This window comes from Denticeps clupeoides, chromosome 1, assembly GCF_900700375.1.
Source record: "Denticeps clupeoides chromosome 1, fDenClu1.1, whole genome shotgun sequence".
In the NCBI taxonomy this organism is placed as follows: Eukaryota; Metazoa; Chordata; class Actinopteri; order Clupeiformes; family Denticipitidae; genus Denticeps; species Denticeps clupeoides.
The window spans coordinates 10,744,598-10,760,998 of NC_041707.1; the positions used below are offsets into that span (position 1 = coordinate 10,744,598).

At 42.0% G+C, this 16,401-nt stretch overlaps 1 protein-coding gene across 1 annotated transcript in view; it reads left to right on the forward strand.

Annotated features, from left to right (window-relative positions):
* Nucleotides 1-470: 470 nt before the first annotated feature.
* Nucleotides 471-16,401, forward strand: part of sntg2 (syntrophin, gamma 2) — a 38,854-nt gene continuing 22,923 nt past the window's right edge. Inside the window, exons 1-6 of the mRNA XM_028988646.1 lie at nt 471-876; nt 12,602-12,739; nt 13,219-13,275; nt 13,502-13,559; nt 14,214-14,257; nt 14,723-14,764. Of these exons, the coding sequence (XP_028844479.1) occupies nt 808-876; nt 12,602-12,739; nt 13,219-13,275; nt 13,502-13,559; nt 14,214-14,257; nt 14,723-14,764 (408 nt within the window). The 5' untranslated portion in view covers nt 471-807. The remainder of the gene's footprint in view (nt 877-12,601; nt 12,740-13,218; nt 13,276-13,501; nt 13,560-14,213; nt 14,258-14,722; nt 14,765-16,401) is intronic.

Here is a 16,401-nt window from a genome sequence, read left to right on the forward strand (position 1 = left end):
CTTTCTGTCTCCGGTTAATTAAAGCAATGCCTAAAAGATCTTATATGTTCCCGTTATTTTAAAAGTGTTCACAGAAACATCCCGATTTGTAAGGGTGTGGCATAATATTGCTTAATTGAGACCGCCAACAGATGGAGGGTTGCCACGACCGAGATATTAAAGCAAACCGGCGCGTGTTATAGATAAATCATTTGTGGCTGCAGTCGTTCGAGGATTTTAAGGCTTGTTCCCATTTTAAAGCAAAACAGCGAGTTTCTAGGTATGTGCTAAAACTTGTTAAAACGTTCGCATCGGCCATTGGTATATTTGTTAATGCTTTTGTGTGGTTTCCAATAAAGTTGAGGAATTTGCGCCTTTGTTCTCGCGTTGCAGTGCGAGACCACGTTCAGTTAATTCTATTCTTATTATTAATATTATTGATTCTCATCGTCATCATTTATTTAAGTGGGCGCTTTCGATGGAGACCTGGCAACCCCGGTCCCGACCCAGTCTGGATCGCCGCGCTGTGGCGAATAGGAGGGGAGTGCGCCAGGCAGCAGGTGGAGGAGAGGGAAGGAGGCAACATGCTGCACAGCCTGCGCTCACATCGCCGATCGCACGGAGCGCCTGACGACCGGGAGCCCCGTCCGCCGAAACCTCTCCGTCGCCGGCGAGCCGGGGAGCTCCGCCCGCCAACCATGGTCAACTGCGCCGCCGGCCAGTAACTCCGCGGGAAAGCTCGGGTCCGTCGCCTGAAGTCAACTTGTGGAGGATGCCGCCTCACCGCGGGATACATGAGCGATCCGAGTCCCCCTGAGTTCAGCGGCGATGAGCGCGGCCGGCAAGCAGCAGCCCGACCCGATCGAGCGGCCAGCCAGCCTCCTAGTGCCGACGTGGGTGAGCGCAGGTCTCCGGGACTTCATTCCGCCATAATAATCATCCTCATCGGGCTTTTATTATAAATAGGGAAAAATAACGACGGCGTAGTATTAACAGTACAACAATATTTTAATCAGCAGTTGTGGTTTCTGTATAGGCATGCGGTATTATTAATTTTACTAATGCAGAAAGAATGATTCTATGTCAAAATTTGCACTTCTGAGTGCATTTTATGAGTGTATTTATGAACACCACAAAGCACACCATGATCATTATTGCTGTTATTAATCTCTAGTTTAGTTTACTATCAGATTTCATTGGACCTTGTTCAATTTCGCAAATGTTGGTAACTGTGCTCTCGGAGGACTCCATTTCATTAAGGTTGTCGGTGCCAGAGTCTTGCCTGCTGTACCTGGCTGGTTCGGCAAACCTGCGTTGTGAGTAATGAGTCTGACGGAGTGTGTTCACTGCCGTTTCCTCAGACAGTTGAGTGCAGCAGCTGGTGGCGGTGGCTCCTGTAGAGAATAAAGCTCATGATGGGGTTGTGTGTGTGTGTGTGTGTGTTGTTATTACACTATGGCTGTGCATTTGAGCAACAAAAAAAAAAACCCAATGGCAGGTCCAGCCATTGATCTGCCCTGCTTTATTTCAGACAAAACTTTTAGAGAACAAGAAAACCAGTTAAAATGGAGACTTGTTTACAGATGGCCCTCCTTTTTATTAAAATAAATGGGTGAGCGACAGTTGCTGTATTTGTTATTACTTCTAGGCCGGTCCCTTTTGACAAAGTGGAATTTGTAAGCACTGAAATCAATCTCCAGCATCCACGTGAGCTGGAGTCAATAGGCCATTAATTGCTAGGGCCTGAAATCTCTCTCTGAGAAGAGGTGGAATGGTCTGCTGCTGCCTACACACAATTCCCTCTTTTTTAAAAAACTTGTTTTACCTTGTGGTTTCAATAGCAAAACCTGCTAAGTGAACTCTTCTCTGACATGATGTATTCGATATTTCCCAAGGATAAGTCAAAATGGTCTTTTCAGCCGTAAGGCTAAATGACCTATAAGCAGTTAAAACTGCCTTTTAATCGTATGGATTTCTGCATGAATGGCTCAATATGCATTATGCATTGTTTGCTATCTTTCAGATTCCCTATTTAAAATTTAATAGTAGTATAACTGTTTCAATTAGTATATAAAGTAATGTAACAAATTTAATTTGATAATTTTTTTTATTCATTTTGTAAATTATGAATGGATATGTTTGCCAATTTGAAAAATTTTAATCTGGCAGTTTAATCTGTTTATTTTATATGACACCACTAAACATTGACTACTGTCAAACTCCTTTCAATATATGAATAAACATTATCATAATTTATCAATTATATAAGATCATAGAGTTATAAAGTTATACCATTTAAAAAAAAAAAAAGAGCAACACTGCTCATATAACATTCAAGAGCATTGAATAAAGATTATGGTTGTTTTGTGGTCTTCTGGTGCATAGGCAGGTGTGTTACCAACTAAGCTACTACCGTCACATAATGTTTTTAGTAACTATACCTCATTATTTCAGTTAACAAACTGAAAGGCTAGTCATTAGTCATCACATTCTAATTTTGTTTCATATATACTGCCAGCAATAAGCAACGTTTTCTGGCAAAACAAGCCTGTCAGGCCTGTAGCATCTGACATCTTTCTCCAGCAGACCGCCTTCCTTGCGGTGTTGCGGTTAGATGATACGGTAGAATTAAATCGCTACAATCAACTCACAATCACAGCTATAATCTACCCCACCCTCTCCTCTATCCTGATTCGGTGCTCTGTCAAGGTTTCTGTGTTTGTGAGCATGATGGATGCCACCCTGCTACTTTCTGCACTGGCTGGCTATCCTTGAAGTGAATGTGACACACTGCAGCACAGCACCCAGTGCACACAGTGAAATGTGGTCTCTGCATTTAACCCATCCCATGAGGGATGCAGTGGGCAGCCATGAAAAGCACCCGGGGAGGATGGTAATATGCTCAGTGGAACCTCAGTGGCACCTTTGTTTTGGGACTGGAACCGGCAGCCTTACGATTACGGGTCCGCTTCTATTCCTGCCAGGCCAACCACAGCCCCTAGGGGAACCACTGCCTCATTTGTGTTGGATTGTCTGTTATTTCTTTATGGCAATTTTTTTCCCCAACAATAGGGTGTGTTTTTTTCTGATGGATGAATAGAAATAGGAAAGAAATAATGGAAGCTCATGACAAAGATCTCGCTCGCTTTAACCCTTTAGTAATGGCTTTCGTTGACGCAGACAGTCCAGCTCCAACATCCGAACAGACAGGTCCAATGTCAGGACTGGCAACTACATTCACCTAACAATGTTAGAAATTTTGATAGTCATTGTATTATGAGTAGAAAAATCGGCAAGGTTTTTTTTTTTTTAACACAATATTAAGATCGTAATCATGAATCTTTCAATAAGTAACTGTAATTACACCTTTTTCTTATATTACTATTACTCAGAATGTCAAAAATGGCCTTCTCCCAAAATTCATTCCTCTCTCTAAACTTCATGTATGCATATTTTTGGGACTGCATGCTTCAGATCACAGCATTTGAATGTGTCTGTGGGTCTAAAATATTCTTCTGCTGAATGAACAGATAAACCTCGGATTTTGTTGGTCCAAAAAGACAACATCTCCATGCACTCTTTGTAACGTTTCACAGCTAGAACAAGATTTGGGTTGAGGGTACCGGCGGTAGGTCATGCGGTGCTTTGAACGAGTGACGTGTGGCTGCTGTCTCGTGCATGCGGGCGACTGAAGATCATTTCATGTTTTGTGCGGCCGTGTTTTTCCTTCATGGAGCCCTGCGGTGTTGTTGCCCTGTGATGTTCGTCAGCGCAGACAGAAGATTTTCTTGCTGGGCTGTCACACTGATCCTTGTTGGATGCGTCCTCCTTGGAAGAACATTAGCGGCTCTGCATTTCCTCTGTTAAAGCAGCGCTGTGCAAGATGTGGCGTGTCAGCTTGTGGGCTCCCCCTGTAGGTCACGTTTTACAATGTCGTAAAAATACGAGTTGGTCTTTGATCCCCCAATAATTGGCATCCGAACTGCATTTCTTGACAAGCTGAGGGAATTAGAACCGACTTGTTCCACCTGCAGGACGAATAATGGCATCCAGGAATTCTGCAAATTCCGGCAAGGCAGGAATGACGGGAATGTTGAGGGTTTGAGTTTGATGTGCGAGGAGTTCTGAGTAACCTGGTCTAAGAAAAGCGAGGCCAGTGATCTCCGGAGAAAAACAACGTTTCTACGTTGTACGCCTGCGAATTACAATAAACGGCAGTTGCGGCAGGGATAAACAAGGCCCTGAGACTGTCGAATTGCTCTGACCCTGGAGGCAGACAACGGTACCTTTTCCCCACCAACAGCAATCTGGTTCCATTGTGGTTCCCGCATTTCAAAGAAAAATAAATCAGTTCCAATCTGGAACCAGAAAATCGTAGTTTTTTTTCTGCCGTGAACACGATGACATTAATAGGTGTGTCTTTTTGCAACCTGCCATTGTGGTGCGACTGTTTACCTCTGCTGAGCATTTATTAATGCCCTTTGTTGATACTATATACTTGATTGCAAGGACATTACTATGGTGCCGCTCCCACACATTTTTGAACTTCCTGCTTAATGCATAAAAATGAATATGATTAATAATTATTCATAATTTAGCAACCCGGCTATCTCAGCCTGTAGACCATGATACTCTTAATCTCAGGGTCATGGGTTCGAGCCCCACATTGGGTGAATCTTTTGGGGGCAGAGGTGGCCCAGCGGTTAAGGAAGCGGCCCCATAATCAGAAGGTTGTCGACTTGAATCCCGAGCTGCCAAGGTACCACTGAGGTGCCACTGAGCAAAGCACCGTCCCCACACACTGCACCCCAGGCACATGTCATGGCTGCCCACTGCTCACCAAGGGTGATGGTTAAAAGCAGAGGACACATTTCGTTGTGTCACCGTCTGCTGTGCTGCAGTGTTTCACAATGTGATGTTGGCATGCAAGACTCATTATTTTCCAAAGTTTGTGTAGAAGGATTTTTATCTGGCTCCTATGACATCATGACTGAAATAATTGGATGGAATATCAATTCAAACTCATCCAGTGTATTTGTTAAACACATTGAAATTCATTATTAGAATAGTCTTGTTTATACTTTTTATACTTGCTTTTTATACTTGCTAATTGTTTGGTTTCTGAACATAATCATGATATTCCAGAAATTTATTATAAAGAATGTATGCAAGACTACTGTCTTATGTTGTTTTTTCTGCCAATAATGACATGAGGGTTTTGTCCTTTTTATCAATAATCTGCATTTAATTATCCTAAAACATTACTAAAAAAGATATAGTTTCTTTTGTTTCTTCATATTGGGTTGGGTGGCAAGTGTAGAGCGTTCATTTCTGTGAGTAAGTCATTTAACTTTTATAACCCAGCTTTCAATAAAAAATACACCAATAAACTGCCAGTGACACATTCATTAACTCCAGATGCACTAGTTTACGAATCCTTTTTTCATTGGCAGTTTAAACTGTGGATTGCTTTTCTACATTTGGTTAGATAATGCATTATAATCTGACTCTTTGCCCATTTATAAGAAGTTCGGGGGAAACGTGCTTTCTTTTATTGTATGCTTTGCGAGACTTTTGTTTTTGAGGAAGAAAGTACGTAATCTCTCAGGGGGTTGTTCCTTCATGGTTACTATGGTCACAGCAATCCTTCAGTTCTTGCAAATGTAATGAGTGTTTACTCAGGGGAAGGGCAAAGATAGTTCTTTCTTGTTTCTTTTGTATAATTCTGTATAAGTTCCTGTGCAGGCATGTGGTGCAGAACCTTGAGCTGTAGGTGCAAACAGTCATATCTTTACAGGAGAGGTGTTGTGTTTGTTGCTTGTTGTCTGCGCCTGTCCTTTTTATACGAATACTGCTACTGTGTATGCCGCATGAGAATTTGCTGTACATGCTATTTGTTCATTTGGAAGCTCTTGGTGTGCTGTGCTCTTTGAAACCTTACCATCCTACCATCCTACCATCCTACCATCCTACTAATCACCAGCTTCACCTGTTTACATATTCAGGCTGTAGAAACGCTGCTTGGTTTTTGCACACATTCCAACTTTGTGTTTTTTTTTTTCCTTTTTCTGGATTCCTTGCAGAGCTTCACAGTTTGTGATTCAGAATGATTACTTAAAAAAATGTCTTGCATTTCACTTGCATAGCCTGGATTACTCAGAAGGCTTCATCTTACCATCGAAGGCAGCCAGCCTGCATTCTGCTCCCCCCTGATGCAGAACATCCGTGAGGAGGTAAACACTCTCTGTTGTGGCACTGGGAGTCATCAAAGAGCGCAAAAGTGGATTCACCACCATCAGACTGGAGATGCCAAATCATCAAAAAAAAAACATTGTGAAAATGGATGCCCTGTTAGGGGGGCATCTGCCTCAGTGCCATGCTGAGTGACAAAATCTCTTTCCTTATGCCTTCTTTTCTTTACTTTACTTTATTTAGCAGACGCTTTTATCCAAAGCGACTTACAAGAGGAAGACACCAGCAATTCTCGTTCGATTTCTATAGAATATTGAGTTTACAAACTAAGAGCCCCGATAAGGCTCAACTCGATCTTTTCCAGGGATATGACCACAGCAGAGCAGAATTGGCAAAGGTAAGCACATACCCAACATCTATATGTACTATTGCTGTCTGGAATCCTTCAGATCAGCCAAGAGAGTTAATTCCAGGCAACCGGGTGGGCCTCATTCTTTCCACACTCTGATTTCCCTATTTCTTACTGGTCATGCTCTTAGATTGAGCTGGTTGACCCCAGAACATTGTGACCAAGATTCATTGTGAGCACACTCCACTGGACTGGATCCTTGGCCTGGATCATTTTACTTTGTGGTCAACTGATTGCCCAGAAACACGTCCTGGACCACACGAAAACCCAGTGTGACCCACATCTGGTATTGCAGGCATGGTAGGTTGGAAAGATTGGTTTGGATGGGCTTCGTTTGGCACAATGACTCCTCTTCCAGCAATACAACTTTCAAATGAGCTGTCACCTGCCTGCGGGGACGCTTGACTCTTCCCGGTGTTCTCCAGGCTTAGATACGGAGCTCCCATAGTTATTCTTGAGGTGGATTGCTAGTGGAAGCAGCATTTGCTGCTTCCTTTTTCAACATGTTGTCCATCAGTAGACTCTGCTTGAGGACATGCTTTCTCACCAAGTTGACATCCGAGCGTGATGTGCTAGAGGTCAATGTAAGCCTCTTGTCAAAGCATTGCGCAGGTGGAAAGAGCCACCCAGGACCTCCTGAGAACTCACTGCCACAACACCGAGGCATACTGGACAAGATATCTTGTCCATCTGAAACTTGTCTCAACGTTTGTGCCCTCTACATAGTGTTCCACTGTCTCTCTGGGATAAAGAATAATTCAAAGTCCTGGAGGTTGAGAACTGGTATAAAACAGCAAAGTAAGCCTCACAATCTCTCCAAAACCACAAAGCCCAAACTCCCAGTGTGTCTGTCAGCTTGGGCCCTGCAGCTCTGCCTGTCTTGGTGGAAACTGGCTACTTCACCCTGGACTTACCTCCTCACACTTGTGTCTCCTACCTTTCATATGCCAAATATCAAGACTTCATACCACTGGGTTTATCCTGAGAGACGTACTCCTCATTTCTGAGGTCATCTCCCAACCCTGACTGCAGCCATGCCTTTGTTTGGGGGGGGGGGGGTGGTGCTGTCATGCTGTCCTTCTCCTTCTCACCACATTGGTCAGCCTATAAATCAGCATCAAGGACTTTTTTTTACTGCTCTGCTCCACATGTAGTAGTGTGAAGCCTTGGTTCTAACTCACTGCATGAGCTTTTTCGTATTATATTCCATTCTTATGGGTTATTGCCATTCTTATGGGTTGAAATTGTCCAGAAATACATAAAGAAATAACATTTCCTCATCTTAAGAATCCAGGGCCAGTTCTAGACAGGCGTAAGGGGGCGGGTGGGGTGGGTTGCTCTGGATAACAGTTTTTGTCATGTAATTGGATTGCACTTTGACAGGCCCCTTTCCCAAGACCTGTTCTTCTGGTGTCCCACCTGAAGGTGGTGTAGCTCCTGCTGTTTTTGTTCTTAGGATCATTGTTGCATACAAACCCCCTGACCATGTGGCAGTTCCTCAGAGGGAAAAGTGAAAAATAAAACAGCAAAAAATCCAATAAATTTGTCCTCATCAGATTATAACTAAACTAAAAAAATGACATTTACCTTAATTGAATGACATATGAAATATATACAAACCCAAAAATAACACTTCCCAATAACACTATTCCCAATATAAACACAACTAAAAAGGATAGGACAAGTAATATAAATGGGGTGGGGCTTTGTGTCAGGGTCAGGTCCTCCATTCAGTTCTATGCATCAGACAGGCTGACAGAGAAACACTTCTCTTCCAGACTGAAACTGGGAGAAGAACAATTGGCTAGTCCCCCACTGACTGTACAAATATAGATATATTTTTAGTTGTTCGAGATTTGCTGCTTCCTCAAAGCCTCCTGCTGTTGTGCAGCTGCCTTCTAGGACTGTAACCTGGCCCAAGCCCGACAGAATCAGACCCGACAAGTACAGCTTTTTAAATCCTGGCTTTCCTTGCACGTGCTATGCACTAGACTAATAGGGAAAGGAAATGTGTGTTTAATAAAACTAATTTACAACATGTGAAACACATTTACCAATCACCGAAACAAATTTACAAGCAGCGTGTCATACGGATCAGACATTTACTGTGCAAGCTCGACCTGACCTGACCCGTCCCTGACTAAAATGCTACAAATTGGAAGGGAACGTGGTGGGATCTCTGCGCACAAAGCATGGAGGAAATCCATCATCTCATTTGTGCCTTATTCATCTTGTCCATATTCATGTCCATATTCCTCTTGTCCATATTCATTTTGTGGGTAATATATTATTTTCTTTCTCAACTTCTTAAAGTTTGATTTAAGGGGGCACACAGCGTAGACCGTCAGAATCTTTTGTGACGGCCTTTGCATATGTCACTGTTTTAAATGAGGGGTCTTGCATTTATTCATCAGGAGAATGTGCCAAAGCATGTATTCTGTTCTTTCTTTTACTACTGCATGAAGGCATTCAGAAAGTTTGTCATTTGTATTTATAATAAAATAATGTAGTGAAAATTACATATGTACTTATTGCGAATGAAGATAACTCAGCCCTATTTAAAGGGTAACATACCATTATGAAATGATTTTCACTTATAGATTGTGATAAGCAGTTTCAGAAATATGAAGCTTTCCTGTTGTTATGAATGCTACTAGACCTTCTCAGGTTAAACAGCCAGCTACCCTCAGTGACCGTTGTACAAAGATAATTACATCCTGGGCAGAGCAGGCATCAATAAATTCACTGCCAAGCAATCAATCAAGCACAACTGAAAAACTGAGCCAGTCTTCCCTTCATCAGAAATGAGCAGGGCAATACCGTATTAATTCTGGCCTGACTTGTTTGCGCATCAAATAAAAAGTGAGCTCTTCTCAATCGTCGCATTTGGCGCAAACCCATGGTTTCATTTGCACTTTGAAAACAGGGTTGTATGAATTTGAAATCTACAATAAATACTGGTCCAGCCTCTGCTACTGCTGCTCATGTTGTTATCATAATTGTCATGGTGCGGACCTCACATGTAAACCTCACTCACCCTTTTCTACAGGCCTACAAGATGTCTTAAATGCAGAATTCCACACGATGTAATATGGCCATGAGCTGAGCAATCGTGTTACTTTATAACCTTCGGCAAAGACCTCTCATCTCTTTTCTGGTTATGTGTTGGAGACACTCGATAATCTGTCCATTTCAAATAATTCCAGGGCTGATTACAGTAATTGTCCATCAAAGATTGCCTGTGCTTCTTTCAAATTATTTCTCCCCTTGTAATTAATGCCATTTCATGCTTAGATGGGCCAGTCTGTGTAATCTTTTGATGTCATATGATTAATTTTATCTAACAAAATACCTACCGTTTCTTTCATCAATGACACACTCCATGTATTTTTCATGAAAAATACCATGAAGCCAGTCTAGTTTTTTGTCATGTGTTTTGGATCAGTTCTATGTGTCTGCACCAGTCCTTCAGTTTGAGGACAGATGCCGTCAGCCCTGGGGAAATGCTGTCGCGAGGGTCTGATCCTCAGCTGGTGCTTTCCATGATCAGAGATGAAAACCCAAGTCTGACAAAAGCCAATAACATCCCTTCTGCTGAGAACGCAGAGGGCGCGTCACCCGGCTGTTTCCTCTGTGGAAGTGCGGTGGTGTGCTGAGTCGCTGCTTGGACAGCCCTTGCAAAGTCTTCAGGGACGTCCGTCGCAGGACTCCAAAAAAACACAGCAACATTGCAAACGAGAATAATAAGAAGAGGGGAGGCAGACGTGTCAAGCTCGCTCTCGCTGAATACCCTTCAGTTGCTTGCGAGGATGAGGTCCGCCTTTTTCGCTGGTTTCGGGCTTCTTCTCAGGACTGTTGAAACTGTTTAAACAGCAAGGCCAAGGGATCTGAACAGTTGAGGCTTTTGTCTGGTCTCTGTAGAGACTTCGAACATGTTGAGTCATCTGTGGATAATTCCTACTATGTAATTAACATTCTCCTTTTTTGCAATAGACTCGAGACCTGAGAAAGATCACACACATGGGTTCATTTCCTTCTCAAGTGGCTGATGTGAAGGTCTGCTTGCTTTCAGAAAGAGCCAGACCAGGACCAGGGGTTTAATTAATCATTCTGTCCCCTAGGAGCTAATGGGAAATTTTCTGTGACCTGAAATTCATGTGTCTGTGTCTCAGGGGAATGAGTTTAGGTGCTCTTAGTGGCAGAGAGGGAACTAGGCCATGGCTGAGATGTTTCTGAGGGAACCACTATGGCTGAGTAGCTCCAAAGTAAAAATAGATGCTTCGTTTGTAACGCATGAAAGTGCTGGATGTGTCGGATGAGCTGTTCACACACGTGCTTAAAGTGCAATTTTGTAAAAATCCAACAGCACATGTGCGCAGTGGCATATTTCAGAATTTACAGTGTGAGGAGCTGCAGAGTAAATGAATCATTTGCAATAATATTTGCAGTGAAAGTCCCTGGTGTGACCACCTACATTCCAATGATGAATTGTAAATTATACACATCCACCATCAAGGAGATTTTAAGACATTTTTTACCACAAAATGAAGGAAAGTCTTTCTGAAGACAAGTGTCCAGTCATTCAAGAAAGGAACACAGACTGGAAAATCTGTAGCAATATGCCCATCACCTCACTTTTTTATGTTTTACTATAATTTGCAGTCCATTTCATTGCTCAAACACGTGTCTCTGCATTTATTTAAATGAATGTTGCATTGTGTGCAACACTCCATAAAACCCAAGAAGCAGCACTCAGACATTGCTGCCACATTGAAGTGGACACTGGCCCTTACCTGGAGGTGGTGTGTTAGTTTCTGTTGCCCAGACACACACCGTAGGGCTTTTTTTTTTCTTCCGTTTATTTGTTGTTCATGGCTTTGGCCTTTGTGCCGTTTTTGTTTGTCCTTATTAAAATCCCTTTCCTTAAAAATGTCTTCTTTACCCCTTAGCCCTCTGGCATGATAGGTATATGTTACTACATTAGTAGGTAACATGTATGTTACACTCCATATAAAAGTACAGATTTATCCTCAAACTATCTTAAGATGTCAAATCAGCTCTTCATCTCAACATAAAGTGATCACAGTGAGTGACCACCTACATTCTCTGATTAATTGTTCTGAGAGGGCCGAAGTCTTCCAGGAGGATGATGCCCCTATTCATGGAACACAAGCGTCACAGAATGGTTGATGGATATGAAAAGGCTGTAAATAATACGATATGCCCTTCAGGGACATTTTAGAGCATCTCACACCCCAAGTGATGGAATAGCTTTGTGAAGGACGTTGGTAAATGTATCTATGAATAGAAAAGTACTTGCATGTACTTAACACTATAGATCATACATATAAGCAAAGCAACTACTATTAAGTATTCTTTTTTCTGTCTTAAGTTATGAAACAAGCAATAAGCACCGGCTGTGGTCTTTGATTTGTTTTTTTTATTTGCTTTGCACCCAGACCTCTCCTAATTGGATTTGACGTACATTCCAGTCACGGACATGTTTTAATTTACCAGCCGCAGGACCCCACACTTGGAATTCATTTTGAAGTGTAACGGGGCTCTGAAGAGCTGTGTTATCTTTCCTAAAATTCCTCCCCATCCCACCTGCCCTCCCCTTTAAAATATCATGTCTTAAGTATCGCAGGGCTGAAAATAATTATTTCTCTGACACATACTCAATTAACCTGAGGATGGAGAAGGTGAAGCTGGTCTTGAAAACTGGTACTGCTCTTTATTGGCCAAGCAAAAGTCGAGTGGCAGCCTTGTGTGACTGGCTGGATAGATTTTGCTGCTCTGTGAAACATTGCTGATATGATTCATGGGTTAATTAGGAGAAAAGTGTCTGCTGTATATGTGGAGAGAATGTGTGTCAGATAGTGCCAGAGGTATTTTTAAGGGTCTCATTTTAATTTTGATGATGCGGGATCCAGTGAAGAAACCATTCTGGAATGGGAGAATATTAAGTCATTGCTCCTCAATCCATAATTTAACCAAAAACTCTCTATTCTTTATTGCCAGATGAAAGCCGGGCTTGCCCTCCTGTATGATGAAGATACCAACAATACATATGATATTCGTCTAAAGCTTTCAAAAGAGATGCTAACCATACAAAAGCAGGATGTGGTCTGTGTGAATGGGGAGGATCCACACTTAAATGTAAGTACTTAGGATTTACTTTTTATTTAAAGCAAAGAGCTGGAAGTTAATTCTTGAAAAAAAAAATTTAGAGGTACTGCAGAAGATCAGTGGTCTAAGGCATTTTTTATTAGGTAACAGTGGATACTTTGTCATTTTGTGTGTGTATGGGTGTGTGTGTGTGAAGATGATGTAGAGATATGCTACACTAGGCTACACATAACATGAATATATATAAATCATTGTGTAAATCAACTGACTTTAATTGTAAGTTTAAACTTTTGGGATCCCATTATAGAATATATTACTATAATCTCTCTATATATCACTGTGAGACATCATATAATGAGTTGGGTAATGTTTTATGAAGATGAATATTATATATTATATACAGATATTATAAATCCTAGTTGACTGACTTGATTTGAACCAATTTCTCAACATGAAACTGTTTCCTTGTTGTTATGGCTTTACCAAACTAAAATTCCCATTTTTTAAAGCACAGAACTGTTGTTCTCAGAAGACAGGCAGCTGGAGGCCTTGGACTAAGCATCAAAGTAGGTGCATTCCTTCATTATTATGCATTATTTAGGTATTATAGCAAAATGAAGGTGGTGGATGGTTGGAGGTTGGAAGTTTCATGTTAATGGACAATTGACACCGTGATCAGACACCGTGATCAAACATTTTTCTAAAGAGGTTGATCTGATTCATGGATGGGTGCCTGAACACTTGCCTGCTGTGAGGTTTGCGCTCTATATGGCATAATTGTCTGTTTTGCAGGGGGGTGCGGAACACAAAGTGCCTGTGGTCATTTCAAAGATTTTCAAAGATCAAGTAGGTAAGGCCATGCTCAAGTGTCCTCTGAAGTGGCACACAGATCTTCTTCTCTCAATTTGGGTGATCATCTCTTATTAATACCGCCAGGGATTTGGTGATGTCGGCTGTTGCGAAAGTCTCAAAGGGCATTAGATATCCATGCAATTAACTACCAGCATGCATTAGAGGCTTGTCATCTGAAGTACTTATTTTTTACGTACAGAAAAGTTCATCGGGTCTGCTGTTGCACTTCATGAATGAATGCCGCGTAGTACAACCACGGCGCGTTGAATGAACATTTAAACGGTATCCAGAATTTCTGATTAAATGTTTTTCTTTTTAACGTTCCACTGACATGGCTCTCATTAGCTTAGCAGGGCGTCAGATATGCTGCGGTGCATTACAGTGTTGCATTACCCCTCAAAATTACACAAATCCGATGAAAATGGCTGAGGGAGCGTCATTGTTTTCCTCAACCGTGGCGAAAGGAGTTAATATCCCGTTTTTTTCAGTGTGTGGTCATGGATTTGGGTGCCTCTTGTCTCTCCCCCTGCTGAAAGTTCCTACCAGTCACATGCAAATGCTGATTGCTGTTTCCATCCCATTAGCATGTATGAAATGAGTAATTATTTTCTAATACCCCCATTAACCTTTGACCTCCGTTTCCTTCCTGCAGCAGATCAGAGCGGCATGTTGTTTATCGGCGATGCTGTGTTACAGGTTAGTGGAGCCAGCCTTAGCTTGCTATTTTATCAGGCAGACGGCCAGGGGTCGCAGGCCCATGCCAGAGGATTATGCTCTTTGAATTTTAATGAATCGCTCCTCTGATTCATTTCATACAAGTAGGCTGTGAGTTTAACCCCTGATCCTGCTGAATGAGGCTGAAGTGCTGCGATAATGAAATGTTCAGGCAATATAATCACTTTTTGCCCTTTAACCCTTTTGACATATACAGGCCAGGTAAGCGCTGAATTAAATATAGCACTTGCCTGGTGTCTTCACCACCTTTGAAAAATGTAGAGTATTTTTAAGTGTCCTTGTGGGCATAAATCCGAACAACCTACCCGTAACATTCTTTTTGCATGTGATAGATTGTGTTTTCCTTAGTCAGATCATTGAAATATTCATGGCTTGGGGAAATAAAAAAGCACGCTCTCATTGTGTCGACCCTCTCTCTTTCTTTAGGTCAATGGAATTAATGTGGAAAAATGTACCCATGAAGAAGTTGTGAGTATCACACTGGCTCTCTTTTAAAACGCCATGCAGATAAGGTTCAATGTTCATGAAATGCACAATTGTTTCCTTCTAACTCGGCTTTGGACACGTCTTGTTGATAATGAAACACAATTGAGCAGGTCCTGATGTGTCCTCCTCCGCTTACTCATCCACCAACAGCTGTTCTCTATTCAGCAAGGATGTTGCACAATGTGTTAATTAATGACTTCAATCATCCTCCCCCCCGAAAGAGACTGGTTCACTGAGCCAAGCTGTCACAAAGCTAACAGGCCGTGGCAGCAAGTGTGTCCACTGGCGCTCTGCAGAAAAGACAGATCACGCAGTATCCATGAGGTTATCACCTCAGACCTGCCGATAAGGTTTTGGAAGATTACAAAGGAAAGTTTATGCGCAGAGGGGTGACAAATAAAAGGAAAAGCAGTGAAGATTGACTGGAATACAGGGTAACAAGGGCAGATGAAGCTCATCATTTCATTACAACGCAATGCAAAGTGTTCACCTTTGCCCTATAATGAAAACATCTCTGTCCTAATGGGGGTGGTGTCTTCCAGGCTGACAATGCAACCTTCCACAGGAGAGGAGTGACAGTAAAGGATGAGCATGAAAATTGAGTATGAGTATGAAAATGACATAATTTAACTGATAAGACCTTCTGCCACCATTAATCCACACCTATGGGAGATTTTGGAATGATGTCTCTGTTACCATTGAAGCAAAAATTAGATGATAACATTTGGAAGAATGGTGTCCATTCAGTACAGAGAGATCTTATGTTCCTAATTAAAACACTATGTGTTAATGTCTGCAAGCTGATGGGGGAATGAAGTACAGAGGCGGGACATACTGGGAATGGGATTTTATTAATAATAACACAAACACAAATAAAAACGGCACGAGGGCCAATAACAGGGGGAAAAGGTGGAGAACAAAGACAAACCCGCAGGCTTGTGCCGATTGCCAGAACTGAAAACAGCTAGACATCTAAGATGCAGGGTCCACATAAAATATAAGTTCCTTATAACCAGGCTCTGCTGTCATGCAGATTGGTGCAAGGTGCGTTCCCAGGTGCACCCAGTCGTGACAGTTTGTTCTGTTTCTGCATACGTTGCATTGAAATGAAATGTGTTTATTGCTGTGTACATTGTGAATAGATCAACTGACCTCACAATAGATGATCATGTTGTGTAATTCATGGGCACAGATTGTGAAAACAAACAAACAAACAAACAAACAAACTCTTAGTTTAATTTATTGCAGTCAAAAAGCAAGAAGCAAGAAAACAATCACCCCCTTTCATAGGTTTTGTTCCTTCTAGACAAACCTGCCAAAATCAGGTACATAAATACAACAACACGTCAACTCTTGTAAAAGACAATTGGACTTTTAAGATAACATCGGATGCAGAGAGAGTAATTACTTGCCTGAGTAGCAGTTAGCCAACCCTCTCACAATCACATGAAGGCTCAATTTGAGGTCGTGAACCTCTGTAATTATTCATGGCCAAGAGCCCTCGTATCAAGCGAAATGTCCGAGATTGGGTGCAGATTGCGTGCACTTGATTCGATTCCTTCTTTGCATCTCTTACGCACAATTAAGTGTGCAGTGACATGTGCTTGAGGTTTGTCATT